Below are 18,107 nucleotides of genomic sequence, written 5' to 3' on the forward strand. Positions count from 1 at the left end.
TTCTCCATTTTATCACAGAACACAGCAAGCAGTTTCTAAGACAGAAGCAGCATATGAGAAATTGTGGGGGTTTTATGAAATTAAAGAGCCGCCTTCTTGTTTCCACTTTCTGCACCCATTCTTTGGCATACCCCTCACATACAAACTGCTGCATTCCCCTTCTCAGAAAATCAATGACTAACCCACTGCTTTTCATTTGAGGTCTTAACATTCAGGACACATACTCGCTGATGCCTGTCAGCTCTTACAGATCACTGATCTCTGTGACTCCTAAAAGCAGGGATGAGGCTAATGGTTTGCAGGACAGACTGTCCACAGGGAAAGGCTCCCAAAAAGAAAAGCCATGGACCCTACTGTTCCCTGCTGACAGAATACAAGGACCCTTCTTATCACATAATAAACATTTTATGACATTACAAAACACATTTTCTAACTGCTCTTGCTGGAAATAGGCAGGATAACCCTAGGGTAAGGAAAGAAGTGAAAAGGTTACAGAAATAATATTTTTCACAAACTACATCTGTAATGTATTTCATTTTAATGTGACTCAGACTTCTGTGGTTGAATATTTTAAAACTATAATTTGTGTAATGGAATGAAAGGAACCAAATGAGATGACAACAATTTATCTTGTCTCAGTTAAATCATACTTTCCTTTAATTAGTTCAAAATAGAGAATTTCTGCAAAGATATTGAAGGTCAAACCACTCAAGATTAAAACCAATGAAGAGAAATTCTGCAAAACAACATACTATGATATTAACCCAATATTCGCTACTGAATTTTCACCCAAATTTTACTTTATTATATGACATTCATAATCCTTTTACATCAACATTAGTAGCAACTTGTTAGCAACACAGAGGCTGGAGACAGAAATTTAAAATTATTACTATAAGTTGCTGTTTACCTTTTTTAACTGAAGCTTCTCCATCCTCCTCTGGTGGCAGACCTGTACCACCATCTTTCCAATAGGGATTGAGTTCCCTCTCAGACAGCATGGCCTAAAACAGAAATAATTTTAATGTGTGCAGAGCATATGGCTTGTACTTTCTAGAATACTTAATAAATTTTGCAAGACTTGTGTGGGAATAAAGAGTTCACTCCTAACTTCTGCTGTCTCAAGACAGGTAGCAATAAGAATAACTCCACCCTGAGTCAAAGTTCTTAAAACACGTGATCAGTGAGCACCCTTATCACAACAAAGCAGTTTTACTGTTAGACCTCATTGCCAGTGTAGCAGCCATGTGCACTTGCATCTGTAGCACTGCTCTTATGGAGGCTTTTAGTTTTGCCTCAAATTACTGTTTTTCACCCTCAATCTAGAGCGCTGCTTCTGAGTCTGTCAACTGACTTGTCTGGAAGCAGCCAAGGAAATCCACTGCAGAAAAGTGTTGATTAGGTATTCCAGCAATGCAAAATTTTAATGGTTTTCTGTGTTGTATCTGTGGTACTCATTGTTTTGGGTGTGAAAGAAAGGACAGACATTCTGGTGCAGAAGTCCCAAAAGGCAGCCAGACCAAGTCTGTCATGGTTATTACTAGGTAAAAACATCTCTGAAGCACCTCAAATATTACAGAACTCCCTACTGACAAAACTGCCTTTCTCCTCACCTAGAAGATAGTTTAAAGGCTTTTCTCCACAGGCAAACCTGCTGTATGAGCCCTTCCATCCCAAACAGAATAAACAACTAATAATTTAATTAAAATCACTATCACACAATACATCAGGCATTAGTTTAAAAAAATTAAGACACATTTTAATCAACTCCTTGGTTCATTCATCACACAAAATTTAGCAAGATGCAGAAAAAAGTTGATATATTAATTCCTCCCACCTGCTCCATTTCTTGAGCTTTCTGTCGTTCCAATAGTTTTTCTTTGTGTCTTTCACCTTTGACAGCTGCTCCTGACGTGGTTTTCAATGACATGAAGTCTAAATTCATCCATTCTTCTCTCTTTAAAATAAACACAAAGAATGTGTGTTCATACTCTCAACAAAAACATGGCTTGGGTACAAATCAAACCAGTGCAACTACTGACAAATGTTGCTTAGAAAAAACAGTGTATGCTTATTTTCAGTAACAGAAGTGGATGTGCATGGGACCTCTGGAGGTCATCTGGTCCAACCTGTCTGCTCAAGCAGGGCCACCTACAGCCAGTTTCCCAGGACCATGACCACTTGGCTTGTGAATATATCCAAGGATGGTGATTCCACAGTCTCTCCAGGTAACCTGTGCCAGTGCCTGGTCACCCTCACAGTAAAACATTGTTTCTTGACATTCAGACAGAAATTCCTGTGTTCCAACTTCTGCCCACTGCCTCTGATCCTGTCCCTGGGCACCACTGAGAAGAGCCTGTCTCTGTCTTTTATACAGGTTTCAGATCTGTGGTTAGGGGATTTTTTGGAGGGTTTTTTAATCTTTTTAATTAAGCATTCTGGACAAGCCCAAGACTGGTCCCATGGAGCACCTTAGATGCACGGTGACAACACAGCATCTAATTTAGTTTAATCCAAGAGGAAATGGATTTACATGCTCCAAGACTTCTTCATACTGTGAGAAAATATAATAGAAAACGTAGGGATGACCAGGAAATTCTCTTCAACCCTCTTCAATTAAAAACAGATAAGCCTGTGGTGCAGATTATACAAGAAATGCTTGGGGAAAAAATGTTTTTGCAGTATAAATTATCCTGACATACAGAAGAATTTATGTTTCATTACTTTATACTTTTCCAAGATAACAGATATGATTCAGAGATCCTTTTTATTTCTCTTAGCAAACTGCACAAATTCAAAATAAAGAATGGACCTTTTCTGTAGAAAAATTAGACAATTAAAAATCATAACCGATTCCATAAATATTGTGGCTGAAAAGTATTACACCTCTCTTCCTTACACCTGTTTAAGCACCACAGAAGCAAAAACTCATTCACCTTTAGAATAGCCACCAAAATTATGCAGAAAAAAATAATATGCCTAGTCAAAATCTTTAAGTTGGCCTCTTCAGGAAAATCAAGCAACATTGGTAGAGCCTCCAAACATGATGAAAGGAATTGGTGCTAGGCAATTTTAAGTGTAGTGCCTTGTTAAATACTGAGTAACTCTTAAGTAGTGAAGTCTTTTAATGAATGAAATGTACTATCTACCTAGCTAAATAAAGACATTTGTCTGTAAAATAGGTTTTGTTCAACACATTGCAAAAGAGCTGCCAAGAAACCTAAGCACGTTTTGCATTCGGTCATGCTGAATTTATTTCTGGAGTAGTTATCAGACTGCTCACCTGCAGGGAGGGTTCCTTCACAGCATCTGATTGCTTGTTGACCTTCCAAGCCTTTTCTGTGTTATCTGACTGTGAAACATTTGACTCAACCCATTCAACTGATGAATCCTAAAAACAGAGTTTAATGTAAAGAATAACATCTTAGCATACTATTATATCTTGATAAAATGCCATACTTACCAACCAAAATTGATGCTGACTACTAGCATTGCTAATACTGTTTATTATTTAAAAATATTGGTAACAAAAAACTCCACAATATTGATATTCCCACAGGAGATTGTTCCTTCATAATCAAAACATTCTGCCATATTTCACAAGCACATCACAGCACATAACACTAGGTCACACTGGCAGTTTATTAGTATAACACTGTTAAAGGTAAAACAGTCAGAATAAAACCTAAACAAATTGGGTTTATGGCATTACAAAACCAAAACTAAAAAACGCCCTAAATTCATTGCTATGTTTTACATTAAAAAAGTGAAATCATAACACAATACAGAGCACTGCTCATGCTATCTCCTCCTCTTTTCATATCCAACTCCCTACACTTGCAAACAGTGCACTAAGATTTTTACACTTGAAGCAAACAGGACCCCAATGAACAGTTTCTTTGCTGTCTACATGAACCTGTCATGGGAATAACAGACATTGAATCGAAGGTATCAGCCAAGACTCTGCTGTATCCTGTGACTCACTGATGTGATCTGAGGGGTTTTGATGACTCCCATGAGAAATGTGGGACATTTGTGGCTTAGGTTACTTCCTACACTGAAAAGCATAGTTCAGTTCTGGTATCAGTCCCTGGAAAATAAAACTCATCATACTGCACGATCCTTCACTCAGTAAAAGAGACTCTCTGAAAGGAAGGAAAAAATAATAAATTAAAAAGAAAAAAAATCACAGTGCCACCTGACTTGCACCAAAACCCGGAGAGGATGTTTTATATGACACTGCCAGAAAGCAGCACTCAGATTTCTAATGCAGCCTCTGTACTATTTTGCCCGAGTGCCCCTCAATGTGAAGGCAACTGTCTACAGTTTGAGTCCTCCTTCAGACTTACACACAACTCCTGCGTGGCTGGGAGTTTCCATGGTTGAACATCCGTGGAAATGGGCAGCAGTAACTCATGCTTAAAATCAAAAATTAATATTTGCCATTTTAGACATATCATTCAATCATATACCACTGACTACAAGGAACAAATTAAACTTTCCACTCTATCCTAGAATTAGGGTTTTTTTCAATTTCTCTCTGCTAAAACACTGTAAATCCCTTAGTTCTTAGGAGTGAATTAAGATAAAATTCACAAGCAGTCAAATAACAGCATCTTTTAAATGTATTAAATATTCAATTTATTAAAAAGACAAACTTTGCCACATTTTTCCCCAACAGAAAATAGTAAGAATGAGTGTTAATTTTACTAACCATGTGTACCCAATGACTAAAATGGTGCGGGTTTTATATATGTCATTTGAAGCATTTAAAAGTTTCTTACTTACCGAAGAACTATCAAGTTCATCATCCTTCTTTTCAGATTTTTGTTTCTTATTTTTCTTCTTTTCTTTCTTAGCTTTTTTGGAATGCTTATCCTTTTTCTTCTTTTTTTGCACAGAATGTTCCTACAAGTAAATGTTCATAAATGAGACCCAGCAAACCCAATCACCCACATACAAGAACGTACTTCACAAACCACTGAAAAAGGTAAAGCTCACACAGCTGGACATGGCTACATTTTACTTCTACCACCCTCTCTCTCTCTTACTGGAGGAGGGCATGCCTGACATTCATAACCAACTTTTCTTTCTCCTCTCAGTATCTTTATTGGGACTGAGGCACTATAACTGCACACAGAGTATCTTCTATATTGCAAATATTTCGGTCAAATCTGTCTCCTTGGGAATCACTGTATCACCAATACATACCTGTTGAAATATCTGCACAAATCACTCACTAATACTAAAGGATGCAATATGCAGAGGTCTCATTACAGCTTCTCCTGTGAATCACCACAAAAAGGACTGCTTCAAAGCCTTGGACCCTCCCATGGGACTATTCTTGTTCGGCAGCGCCTTCTCTTCTGCATTTGCAGAAGAGCAATTCAGGATGTAACTGAATGACAGACTTTTTTTCTGCTCTTTGTTAGTAAAAGATTCTTTCCACTTAAAAAAGCTAATATTGAAGTATAAAGAATTCAGAAATTGTGAGGTTTTTAAAGATCATCTTGAAGCCTTCAAAGCCTTCTGCTCATAGGAACACACTGTGAAGCTGACAACACAATTCAAAGGTTTACAGTTCCGTCACCTTCTCCAGCTGCTCCACACGTTCATTCACATCAGCAAGCATCCACGTATCTTCACCTCGTAGATGCTTTAGCAGCTTGTGCCTCTGCTCCTTTTCATAACTAATTTTGGCCTAAGATGAACAGAGAAGAAAAATAACCAGATGGAGTTGAGTAGCATTTACTTGCAGCTACAGGTTCATAAGCCACACTTAGACAACCATATACAATGCTGAGAAGTGTGCTTGAGAACTTCCTCTTAGAGGACTGCAATAAAAGCACTTTTGGAACACATGTTAAAGGGGAAATTCACCTAAAACATACTATGCACCCTGCAGCTCCTCTAGCCCTAATTTCATCCTATCATCCTAAATAAGAATGACATGAAGACACTCAACTTCCTTTCTTCGTTCTGAGAAGAGTTCTGTTCTTACAGCCTTCATAAACTGCACATATGATATAGTAAGATACGATATGGTATAGAGTATTTCTGATTTTCTATTTAAAATGATTCCTGGCAAAGCACAGATAGCTATCTATTAATGTGAGAAGTTAGCAAGTCTGTCTTTGTACACATTCAGCCAGGTGCAAAGCTTGCAACTGCAGAAGTCCAAGCTCTCAAGGACTATACAAGAATATAAGGATTATCATTTGGGGCTGCAGAATGTTCTTCCCTTTCTGGTTATGGAGATAAAACTAGAAATACTTTCAGCACTACTTCTGAAAAAATAATCATCACTGCAGACAGTTTCAATTCCTGGAAAGGATTGCTATAAACCCCATCAATAAAATAACACTCTTTTCAGCCTCTGAAGTTCCCTCTATTACTTTCAGCAGAAACATGATTTTCACACACAAGTTGACTAAAATACAACTTGCCATTAGAAAACTCTTTATCCCAAAGTGCAATATATCGCCACCTGATTAAATAGGAGGAAAGTAATTTTAAGTCATTACAAAACTAATTTTGTGAGATAAGCCTTGTGAGTTTGAGCTTGCTTTTGGCTTTTTGTATGTGTCCTGGATTCAGCTGGGATAGAGTTAAATTTTCTTCCTAGCAGCTGCTGTAGTGCTGTGTTCTGGAGATGGGATGAGGGTCGTGTTGGTAACACACTGATGTTTTACCTGTTGCCAAGCAGTCAAAGACTTTTCAGCTTCTTATACTGCCCTGCTAACAAGAAAGCCAGGGGCAACCAGGAAGCTGGGAGGGGACAGCCAGAGCAGGTGACCCAAACTGGCCAAAGAGGGCATTCCATACCATGACATCATGCTCAGCATAAAACAGGGCTGGTAGGGGAGGACTGCAGAGCTCCAGGACTCACAATTTCAGGACAGGACAGCTCTGAGCAGTACGATCCCAGTTGTGCAGTTTGGTGAGAAACTGTACTGTGTATCACCAGTTTTGTATATGTCACTATAAAGTCCTATTATTGTTATTTCTCTTTCTCTGTCTGCTGTCCCATTAAGCTCTCCTTATCCCAACACACAAGGTTTGCCTATAGTTTTCTTTTCCTCTCCCCCTTTCCCCCTCCTACCCCGAGAGAGCAGCTGCATGGTGCTTGGCTCCCAGCTGGGGCAAAACCATGACAGCATGGTTGTGCACTGTGTTTTTTTTTAAATAACTCAAATCAAAGAATCATAGAATCATCAAGATCAGAAAAGACCCTCAAGATCATCAAGTCCAGCACTACACCACCATAACCACTAAACCATCTTCCAAAGTGCCTCACCTACCCATTTTTTGAACAGCCACAGGGACAGCGACTCCACCACCTCCCTCTGCAACCTGTCCCAGTGCTTCACCAGTCTTTCAGTGAAGAATTTTTTCCTAATATCTAATCAGAACCTCTCCTGGCACAACTTGAACCCCTTCCCTCTTGTCTTGTCACTAGTCACTAGGGAGAAGAGGCCAACACCCACCTCACTACAACCTCCTTTCAGGTAGCTGTAGAGAGCGATAAGGTCTCCCCTCAGACTCCAGACTCTTCACCAGGCTCAACAGCTCCCTCAATCTCTCCTTGTAAGACCTGTTCTCCAGTCCCCTAATCAAAGCAGAAACTACAGGTCAAATTTTGGTTTTCATCCTGAAACACCAAGTTTTACCAGAAAGTGTTTCTTTCATAAGCTAAGAGATCACATCCATATTTAAAAGAACAAAACCAAAAGCACACACCACACCAAAAAAACCACACTGAGGAGATCAGACAACCAGCTGAAGTCTTTCCTCCTAGTCAGCTGTCAGTTCTCTATAATAATCTCCCAACAGAAGCACATAACAGTAACCACCCTATCATAGCCCAGTTTCTCATTTTTGATACAGCCAAGATGGAAATCTGCTGCTTTTGTCCCACTACAAAACAAGGTTTGCAGGAGAATGACCAGTATACTGTAAGGGCTTGATGAACAGAAATACATGCTAAACAATAGGATTAAGAGGTTGGGTTTTTAAAACAAACAAAAAACTTTTAAGGTAGGCCTGCTGTTGTATTTTTGAACATTGCTGTTAGCAATGCTTAAAGTGGCAAAGAGATCAATCAAAACACTACACACCTGTGCCCAAACAAAGCACCCCTTTAAACCTTCATCATCGCCCCTTTAAACCTTCATCATCTGCTTGCTTAGAAGCCAAGGGACAAACTTTATAACGCATTTAAATGCAAGTAAAGCAAGGCTGCTATCCCAAATGTCTTACTTTTAAAAGGAGGGACTTTGCAAAACAAAACCAAAAAAAAGTTTAAACCAGCTCAAATAACAGTGCCAAGACTGGGACTTCCATCTCTAGAATGAAGCTGGCAGTCTACAAGGGTGCAAGTTACATCTTCAAATGCAAAAGGCAGGGATAAAGAAAGAATGAGTTAAGGACATGGGAGACATTCATTCCAATATCCAAACAGTTTTCAAGTTTGTAAATAAACAATACAACAGAAGAGTGAGCAGGACTATAATCGCCCCCAGAGTGAAAAAGCTGCTGAGCCTAAGAGCCACCAAAACCACCTAGGGCCCCAAACTATGCAGGTATGTTTCCTGCTACCTCTCCTGTACCCAGAGAGCTCCCCGGCTAACTCTGCCCACCCTAGGACACAATCCGGGACATCACTCTTCACAGTTCATGTGGAAATCACTGACTACTATTCACTGTTCTAGTTCATACAGGTGGCAATATCCCTTCTGCCTTAAAAATATATTCACCTACCTGAAATAAAGTAACTAAGCATGCCACATTCACAGCCAAGGGAAGGGTAATAGTCTCACCTATGCAACTCACAAAACGTCTGGAAGCCACACACACAAGATTTAAACTTATAACTGGGCAGGGATGAAACAGTAGAGATAGAGGGACCTTGAATATAGTTCTACATGGGGAAAAACACAACAGACTCTGAACTTGTTTCCCCCACAAGGAAACACAGAACATGTTGCTAAGATTTAGACTGGGAAAAGGACAGGCTTTCTGCATGCTCCATTTCATTTTTGGTTGAGAAAGACCTACAGCTGGAAGCAACACTCCCCTTACACCCCTTCAGCAGCTCTTGTGCATATAAATCCATAAATGCTTCAAATAAAGGACAATCAAGATCAGCTTGTCAACATGTCTTCATTTAATATGCTCTTTGCTTGTCTAGGAAGATTTAGCCTTTTATCCTTCTCTATAATAACAGGTATATTTTAAATACAATTACTATTCCCTTCATATTACCAAAGTTACAATAGACATTGCATAAAATGAAGTTACTATTATAAACAAGGTACAAAAGTAGCTCTTTTATCTTTTATTAGATCTAAGAATAAACAGAAAGCTACAGGCAAGTATGTAGGTAACCAAGATACATGATCCTAATAAAAGAGGCTGATCATCATTTTGGCTGAAGTATACAAATACATATTCAGAACACACAACGACTAGAAATCATCATCAAACTGCAGACTGTTGTCTCCTGAATACTAAATGAAGCAGGATTGGGCAAGATGAATCTGTAGTGGCAATGCCACCAGACTATTAAAAAAGAGAGGGCCAGACACAAAAGCATCGGGTTTGTTTCTTCTTAGATAAAGATACAACATACAGACAATTCTCAGCAACATCCATATGTAAAATAAAAACAAAAAAGCTGTCTAGAGATTTTAAATATGAGAGAAGTTGTCTTTTCACCTAAATTATTTTAACATGACACTAGTAAATTAGCAGTGATATCCTCTAATCCTTTCTATCTCTAAAAACTATCTAGCTCCCTCTACCATCAAATTGCAATATTCACTTCTGCTTCTGGTGAATGGTTCCCCCCAACACACACACACACACTTCAAGTGGTAGGGAGGAGGAATACCTGTCTATACTACTTTATTAGCTTCAAACCTCATCTTTGTATTCCACTATCTTTGATAATGACACAGGGCTTCCTAGCATCTAACTAGTCTTTCTCCCTTTTCAATGTTTTATACTAAGTCCCCTCTGAGAGGTACCATTCTACACTATGAAGGCCAACTCTACTAGTTTCATATCTCTCAACCCACAGGAGTTCATTAATACTTTATGAAACCACAAAAATATCCCACCATTTATCCTTTCCCCTTTACAGGCAAGTGCATAGCATTAGGTAAGTTTCAGTTCATCGCTGCAACACTTACATTTTTTCTCCATAAATACAGGCTGCTCCATTTCTGTAATACCTCTGTAATAAAGTAATGCATTAATTATCCAAATGACTGTGCGTGCTACACATGAACACAGACCAGTATGAGCAACAACCTGTCAAGAAGGCAGCATGCTACAGTACTTACTTCTGCAACACCCTAATAAAGTTGTTCCTTGTCTCCTTTGCAACAAGCACAAGGTAAGTATAATGCTGCAAAGGATTCCAGAAGGTCTGTTGGCAAGGTGCTATAAGTACTCTACAGCTCTATGCTAGCAATGTTTGTCATGGTGAACTGAGACAAACCTTGTAGTCCTGGATTTCACAGTCCCATCTGAATGAGGTGTTCAGCAGGCAGGTCACTAAGGCCAGCCCACAGAGCTGCTGACAACAGCATCTGCTAAATGATGAATAAAACCTGCCCCAAGCAGCCTGTAACACACCACAGACACAAACACCAGGAGCTGTAAAAATTACACCATCCCACCCAGGAAGAAGCAGAAAAGATCAAAGACACTGACAATGACCAAGGTCTAGGTTGCATAACAAATGGAAATTGTTACATGACTCTCCCCCAAAGACGTACAGAAGATGTGCCTGACATAGGGATGGAGGTTAAAACACTCCCCAGCCCACAGAAACTCTGACTAAGGGTCTTTCCTGACCCCAACTCTATGTACCATTTCAGCTCTCACCAAGGCCAGAGAAAATTTTCCATACCACTACAGAGACCACACAATTTCCTGTCTTTAACTGTGGTCAACCTCCAGCTTTTCAGATGATAATCATCACCATTCAAAAGCCAATTTCTCCATCCAAAAGAAGAAAAATTCCCTTTCTCTCCAAACAGCAATCAGAAGAAACCCCACAGCACACCAGATCAAACCAACATGACAAAAAACATCCAACACAGAGTGCAACAGCTATGCTGCTCCAGTGGCTATCTGCCACTGCAGGGCAGGGCTCCACTCCCACAGCTCTCCTCTTCACACTCCCACTCGCATGTAACTACCACCCTCCTTGCACAGACCTGGTCTTTCTACCCTCAATATTCCCATTATTGTTTCTTCCACAAAGCTTTCCCAAGAAGGGTGGCAATGGAAACACAAGAAAGGGCTGAGTCAGAGTGTTGTGTGAACCTCCATCACGCCCAGTCACAGCCATGCCAGCTGGAAACATCACTGCTTTGTGACATTTTCACCTGCCAAAAGGCACAGAAGACAGTCACTGAAACAACTAGCATTTAAACCATTTCAGCTTCTTGTGATAAATAATCATTACAGAACAGTCAGACGTGATTCAAGAAGCAAACCGTAGGAGATGACAACCTTCAGTCAGAAACATCTGCTTCTGCTGGTACAGCTGCAGACACAACAGATAAACAGATGCATGAGAGTAGCTACTACTGCTAGGAAACTGTAGGCAGATGTTCATGTTAATGCAAGACCTCCGAGCTCTAGAGGAAGGACTTAGAGAATAAATGAAGACATCGGTCGTCATCATTCACCTGTCTGTTAAATCAAAGACACTGCTTACAAAAACGCACACAGAGGTGGCAGAGAGAGGCATATAGAGGTCAAAAGCCTGAAAACCTTGTGTGAAAAGGCAATACTCTTTTCTCCATGCTGTTACTCTTCCAATATCTCTCAGAGATCTGAGTGCAGTAATAGCGATGTGCTTATTTCCGTCGACAGTCAGGGATATAACACTTCATAAAGGATTTAAAAGGGAAAGAACAAGGAGGTGGTGCTTAGTATTACAGCACAGAAGCAACTTCCAACAAACAACAGCTCCACAACCCCTAACAGTGGGATGTTTTGCTATTAAGTTCTGCCTAAAGAAAAATTTCTATGATTTTCCATCCAAAAACTGAAGAGTAGGACACTGCCAGAGCATTCCATCACCCAGCAGACACTAATCACTGCAACAACCCCACCGCTGGGCTCTTGTGAGGAAATACCTAAGCAAACCTCACCAGGGAAATCCTGCACATTCCACAGCTTGGGTTATTCTCTTCCCTTGTTACCCTATTAATCTGTCTTCAGCTCAACTCATGAAGGTTTTTGCATTCTCCTCCCCATCCCCTTGGGGAAGGAGGGGTGAATGAGCAGCTGCTTGGTGCTTATTACCAGCTGGGGTTAAACCATGACACAGCTACAGAAATACCATGATACAGCACAGATGCAACAATAACTCCAAAAGGAATTACTGCTAGTTTTTACCAAAAAATAAAGTGTTTATGCCTAGGAAAAGCACATGTCCCTGCACTTAGCAAAAACACCCATCAGATTATTTTCTTGTTCTAAACTTGCAAACTAAAACAGAAGTGTCACGAACTATCACACTCATCAAAACAAGACACTATTTCTGGTGCTTAATAACAATTTGCATGTCAACACTTAATTATTTGATTACTGATCATTATCGTAAACATTTCCAGCTGCTGGGTTTTACCAGTGCAGTTGGGAGGACAGACACACAAATAAAAGGATGTTTCCAAAATTTAAAAGAGAAATCGCAATCAGTGAGCTGGGTGGTGTTTTGGTTCTTCAAAAGAGTAAATTGATAACCAGTAAAAATGTGAAATAGTAAATGATTTAAGAAAATAAAATCAACAAGCTTTGTTCAGCTTCTTTTACAACTAAAAAGGTACTAAAGAAATCCATTCTATAACTGCTTCAAAATCCGCTTATATATTATATTTATGTGATGGATTGGCCCAGGCTGGAGGCCAAGGGCCCCCTAAAGCAGCTCTACCCCACCCTCCTCAGCTGGGCAGGAGAGAAAATATAACAAAAGGCTCCTGGGTGAAGAGAATGACAGGGAGAGACCACTCACCAGTTACCATCATGGAATCACAGAATGTATAAGGTTGGAAGGGACCTTCAGGGGCCATCTAGCCTAAACCCCCCTGCAGTAATCAGGGACATCTTCACTAGATTAGGTCACTCAGAGCACCATCGAGCCTGACCTTGAATATCTCCAGGGATGGGGCCTCCACTCCCTCTCTGGGAGACCTGTTCTAGTGATATACCACCCTCATATTGAAGAACATTTTGCTAATATCCAACCTAAATCCCCCCTTCTCTAGTTTAACACTATTACCCCTCATCCTACTGCTACACGCCCTCATGAACAGTTCTTCCCCAGCTTTCTTACAGGCACTTTTCAGGTATAAAGTCCCCCTAGAGACTTCTCTTCTCCAAACTGAACAACGCCAACTCACTCAGGCTAAAGAGTTTATCCTGGAGAAGAGAACCAAGAGGGGATCTGGTCAACGCGTATAAATATCTCTAATAAATAGTTCTTCTAGATGGGTGTCACATGGGCTAACCTCCAGTCAACTGGGACCTCCCTAGTTATCCAGGACTATAATGGTTAACCCACAAATGATAGGAAGTGGCTTGGTGAGCACTTCTGACAGCTTCCTCGGTACATCTGGATGGATCCCATCCGGCGCCATAGGCCTGTGTGTGTCTTAAGTGGTGTGTCAGGCCACTAACCATTTCCCCTTGGGTTATCATAGAATCAAGGAATGGTTTGGGTTGGAAGAAGCCTCAAAGTCCATCGTGTCCAACCCCCTGCCATGGGCAGGGACACCCTCCACTAGCCCAGGTTGCCCAAAGCCCCATCCAACCTGGCCTTGAACACTGACAGGGAGGGGGCAGCCACAGCTTCTCTGGGCAGCCTGTGCCAGGGCCTCACCACCCTCATTGTGAGGAGCTGATGGGGTCACTCACTGATGCATATGTTGATTAAGACTGGACCAAGCACTAACCCTTGCAACACACCACTAGATACAGGTCTCCAAAGAGATTCTCACCACTTACCATAACCCTCTGGGCTCAGCCATTTAATAAGAAAAAATACAAGATTTAGTTTCATTCTAAAACCTCCAAAAGAATTTTCTAATAATCTTCATCAAAGCTGATGAGCAGCAACAAAACCATTTTAACACTTAGAGTCAGGACCTGGGAAGCTACTTACCATCCAAAACCTCCTGAGACGTATCCTAACTGTAAGTAACATAGCCCCCACACTCAAGATACCATGTTTGCTAGTACCAACTCAAACTCTGCCAAACATCTGCCTCTTTTTCTCCCCACACTCTCTGGGTGAATAAGAGCTTTCATCCCTGACTTCAGCCTTTTCTCTACAAGAGCATCTCTGGCTCATTGCTGTAGCTTTTCTCCAACACTACTGCAAGCAAACCTCCCTTCTCAGCTTTACTGCCTCCCCAGATTGAGTCTTATCTAAACACAGTGAGAGGCTGAATACAAATTCATATTTAATGCCACAATCCAGTTATTATAAAAGCATCACAAAGTGTTTAATGCTACATCACTTATTTCAAATTAACAGCACTTTAGAGATATTAACACAAAAAGTAAAAATCATCCACAGGTATTTCAAAAGAGGAAATTATCCCAGAAGTCTTAAACATCCTCACAGAATGCTTTTATTTTATGTCACATGCTGATGCAAATAGAAGCAAATAAGAAAAGGGGAAAATGATGATTTAATAAACTCCTGCAGTAACACCAGCCACTGTGAAAGGCTTTTACAAAAAGTAACTATTTACCAATGACTGCAAATCAGACCCTGAGCTGCATCTGCAGGGGCATCACTAGCAGAGAGAGAGAGACAGGATCATCCCACTCTACTCAGCACTTGTCAGGCCACACCCTGGAGCACCATGTTCAGTGCTGACCCCACAATTCAGGAAAGATGGGGACACACTGGAGAGGGTCCAAAGGAGGCCTCAAAGATGATGAAAGGGTTGGAGAACCTGCCTATAAAGACCAGCGGAAGGAGAAGAGATGTCTAAGGGGGGACCTTATCCTAGTACTCCAGTACTTAAAGGGCACCTATAAACAAGACAGAGGCTCTCTCTTCACAAGGAGGAAACCACATGGACAGGACAATGCATAGAATTCCCATGGAACATATATAACATATATAGAACATGACTGGACTAGAGCACTAGATAATCTCACCTAGGCTTCCTTTCCCACAAAAGGCTGGACAAGGTGATCTTCTGAGGTCCTTCCAGCCAGGACTATTCTATGATGCTAAGAATGGCACTGCCCCAGACAGCTTTCTGCACAAGTGGCACCAACTGAGAAGAATCATAGAATCACAGGGGTTGGAAGGGACCTTGAGAGATCATCGGGTCCAACCCCCCTGCCAAAGCAGCTCCCCACCTCATATTGCACAGACAGGCGTCCAGATGGGTCTTGAATATCTCCAGAGATGGAGACTCCACCACCTCCCTTGGCAGCCTGTCCCAGGGCTCCGTCACCCTCATTGGGGAAAAGTTCTTTCCCATGTTGGTGCGGAACTTCCTGTGCTCCAACTTGCAGCCATTGCCCCTTGTCCTGTCTCCACAGACCAGTGAAAAGGGGCTGTCCAGTTCCCCCTGCATCCTATACTTAAGGTATTTATAAACACTAATTAAGTCCCCCCTTAGTCTTCTTTTCTCCAGGCTGAACAGTCCCAGCTCACTCAGCCTTTCCCCATAGGGGAGATGCTCCAGGCCCTTCATCAGATTCGTAGCCCTTCTCTGGACTCTCTCCAGGAGATCCCTGTCTTTTTTATACCAGGGAGCCCAGAACTGGACACAATACTCCAGGTGGGACCTGACCAGGGCAGAGTAGAGGGGGAAGATCATAAAGTAGGATAATGGTGTCCTACATAAGTTTCACTTCCAGTTAAGAGTAGTTTTTGTACATCCAAGTGGTTGAACTGAGCCCTCCTGAACAGATCAAATACAGCAACAGACTTCTTAACAACAACAAACTCTTCCAGGGCAGTGTGCTTCACTATTACTAAGTTAAAGGAATTTCCCTTCAACTGCTTGTCAAAAATGGGGAAGGACACAGTGCAGGATCCTCATACTTGTGAAGTCACTGAAGTTGAATTCTACTGCCTACAAACAGCCTCACAACTGTGCAAGTGAGACACACAATGTATTACCCCAAATCCTCTGTCTTCCTACTTTGCCATGAGAAAAGATGTCACTGCTGTGTGATATTCAGACCATTTTCCCTGCTATTCTTGCTATGAAAATGTCTTTGCCTTGTAATGTTTGGTTGCTACTTATTTTGGCCTTTCATATCTCAAAAGCACATCATCAAAATCTCATACTTTTTTCCATTCCCTCTTTCTCTAAATCTTTTACTTTCTATAGTTACCCCCAACCCCTTAAACTTAAAATCAAGTCAAGTCTTGTAACTGATGTGACACTTTATCATTCCCTCCACCTGCAAGTTACAACAAGAATCAGCAGCTTACACACAAGTACCAAAAATGGCATTTAACCAAACTTTTAATACAAGTTGTTAGGATTAACACAGGTCTCCAAGTCACAGTAATTCTACCAAAGCATCTGTGAGTGGGAGACTCCTAATTCTTGGCTAACACTACTGCAAGGTAGAGCCAAGCACCTTGCAGGCTCCATGAATACAGGCCACCCTGCTTCTGCTCAGGTTATTGCCAGGTATTATTCCACAAACTGTAAGAGGAGGGATACAGACTCTTTAGGAAAGACAGGGCAGGAAGACAAGGAAGCTGCGTGGCCTTTTATCACAGAATCACAGAATCTTAGGGGTTGGAAGGGACCTCAAGAGATCATCGGGTCCAACCCCCCTGCCAAAGCAGCTCCCTACAGATAGGCATCCAGACAAGACTTGAATATCTCTAGAAAAGGAGACTCCACCACCTCCCTGGGCAGCCTGTCCCAGGGCTCTGTCACCCTCACTGTGAAAAAGTTTTTCCGCATGTTGGTGCGGAACTTCCTGTGCTCCAACTTGCAGCCATTGCCCCTTGTCCTGTCCCCACAGACCACTGAAAAGGGGCTGGCCAATTCCCCCTGCATCCCAAGTCTAAGATATTTATAAACACTAATTAGGTCCCCCCTAAGCCTTCTTTTCTCCAGGCTGAACAGACCCAGCTCACTCAGCCTTTCCTCATAGGGGAGATGTTCCAGGCCCCTAATCATCTTCGTTGCTCTTCTCTGGACTCTCTCCAGAAGGTCCTTGTCTTTTTTATACTTTTTTATGTCTCGTTTAAGGAAAGGATGAGAGCTGGGTGAGAGAAGAAGGAAAAAAGGAGAAGGCAATGCTGGGGAGCTGGGGTGGTGTCATCTCATCACTGCACACAAACACCCGCAGTGAGAGTGTAAAGAAGGACGAGCCGGGCTCTTTCCAACGCCGCAAGAGCAGAACCTCATAACAAGCACCAAGCGGCTCAGCACCGCTACAAGCGGCAAAACGCACGAACCCGGGCGGCTGTCACTGAGAGCCACGCTCCCGGCTGCTTCCTGCCACCGCCGCACCGCGGCCCAGCTCTCCCCAGGGCGGACGGGGCTCTCCCCAGGGCGCTCCCCTCCCCCAGCAGCCGCAGCGGGCCTGCGGGCGGGAGAGCACCGACCCCGCACGAGAGGAGGCCTCCCCAGCGCCCCAGACCGAGGGGAGGAGAGGGCCGAGCGGCCCCAGTGGAAGGGCGGGGCCCAGCACCCCACCTGCGCCAGCAGTGCCTCCCGCTGCTGCTGCCGCTGCTCCTTGCGCGCCGCCAGGCTCCGCTCGCTCTCAAATCCGGACGCCATCGCCAGCCACACCGGAAACCCGCTGCCGCGCAGCAGCCGCACAGCAACCCCGCCGTACTGCGAGGCGGGGACACCGTCGTAAACGGCGTCCCTAGCGACGGTGGGCGGAGTGGTGCCGGTTCTTCCCGGCCGCGCTGCGGGGCCGCGGCGTGCGGAGCTCTCGCCCCGACACCGGGTTCTCTGCGGCTGCCGCCGTCCCGCCGTCCCCTCCGCAGCCGCCAGCGCTCTCCCCGGAGGGAAGCACAGCCCGTCTCCCGCGTACGGGGGGCGGCGGCGGCAGCCCCCTGGTCCCTCCGGGCGGCA

The 18,107-nt window shown here is 42.6% G+C and overlaps 1 protein-coding gene across 1 annotated transcript in view; it reads right to left on the reverse strand.

The window, feature by feature from the left end:
- Nucleotides 1-17,820, reverse strand: part of CWF19L2 (CWF19 like cell cycle control factor 2) — a 75,392-nt gene extending 57,572 nt beyond the window's left edge. Inside the window, exons 1-6 of the mRNA XM_084276717.1 lie at nt 17,721-17,820; nt 5,591-5,701; nt 4,789-4,908; nt 3,284-3,391; nt 1,838-1,957; nt 911-1,004 (exon numbers count right to left, since the gene is read on the reverse strand). Coding sequence (XP_084132843.1) covers nt 911-1,004; nt 1,838-1,957; nt 3,284-3,391; nt 4,789-4,908; nt 5,591-5,701; nt 17,721-17,804 — 637 coding nt within the window. The 5' untranslated portion in view covers nt 17,805-17,820. The remainder of the gene's footprint in view (nt 1-910; nt 1,005-1,837; nt 1,958-3,283; nt 3,392-4,788; nt 4,909-5,590; nt 5,702-17,720) is intronic.
- Nucleotides 17,821-18,107: the final 287 nt, after the last annotated feature.

Source organism: Gallinula chloropus, assembly GCF_964237585.1.
Source record: "Gallinula chloropus genome assembly, chromosome: 1".
Classification (NCBI taxonomy): domain Eukaryota; kingdom Metazoa; phylum Chordata; class Aves; order Gruiformes; family Rallidae; genus Gallinula; species Gallinula chloropus.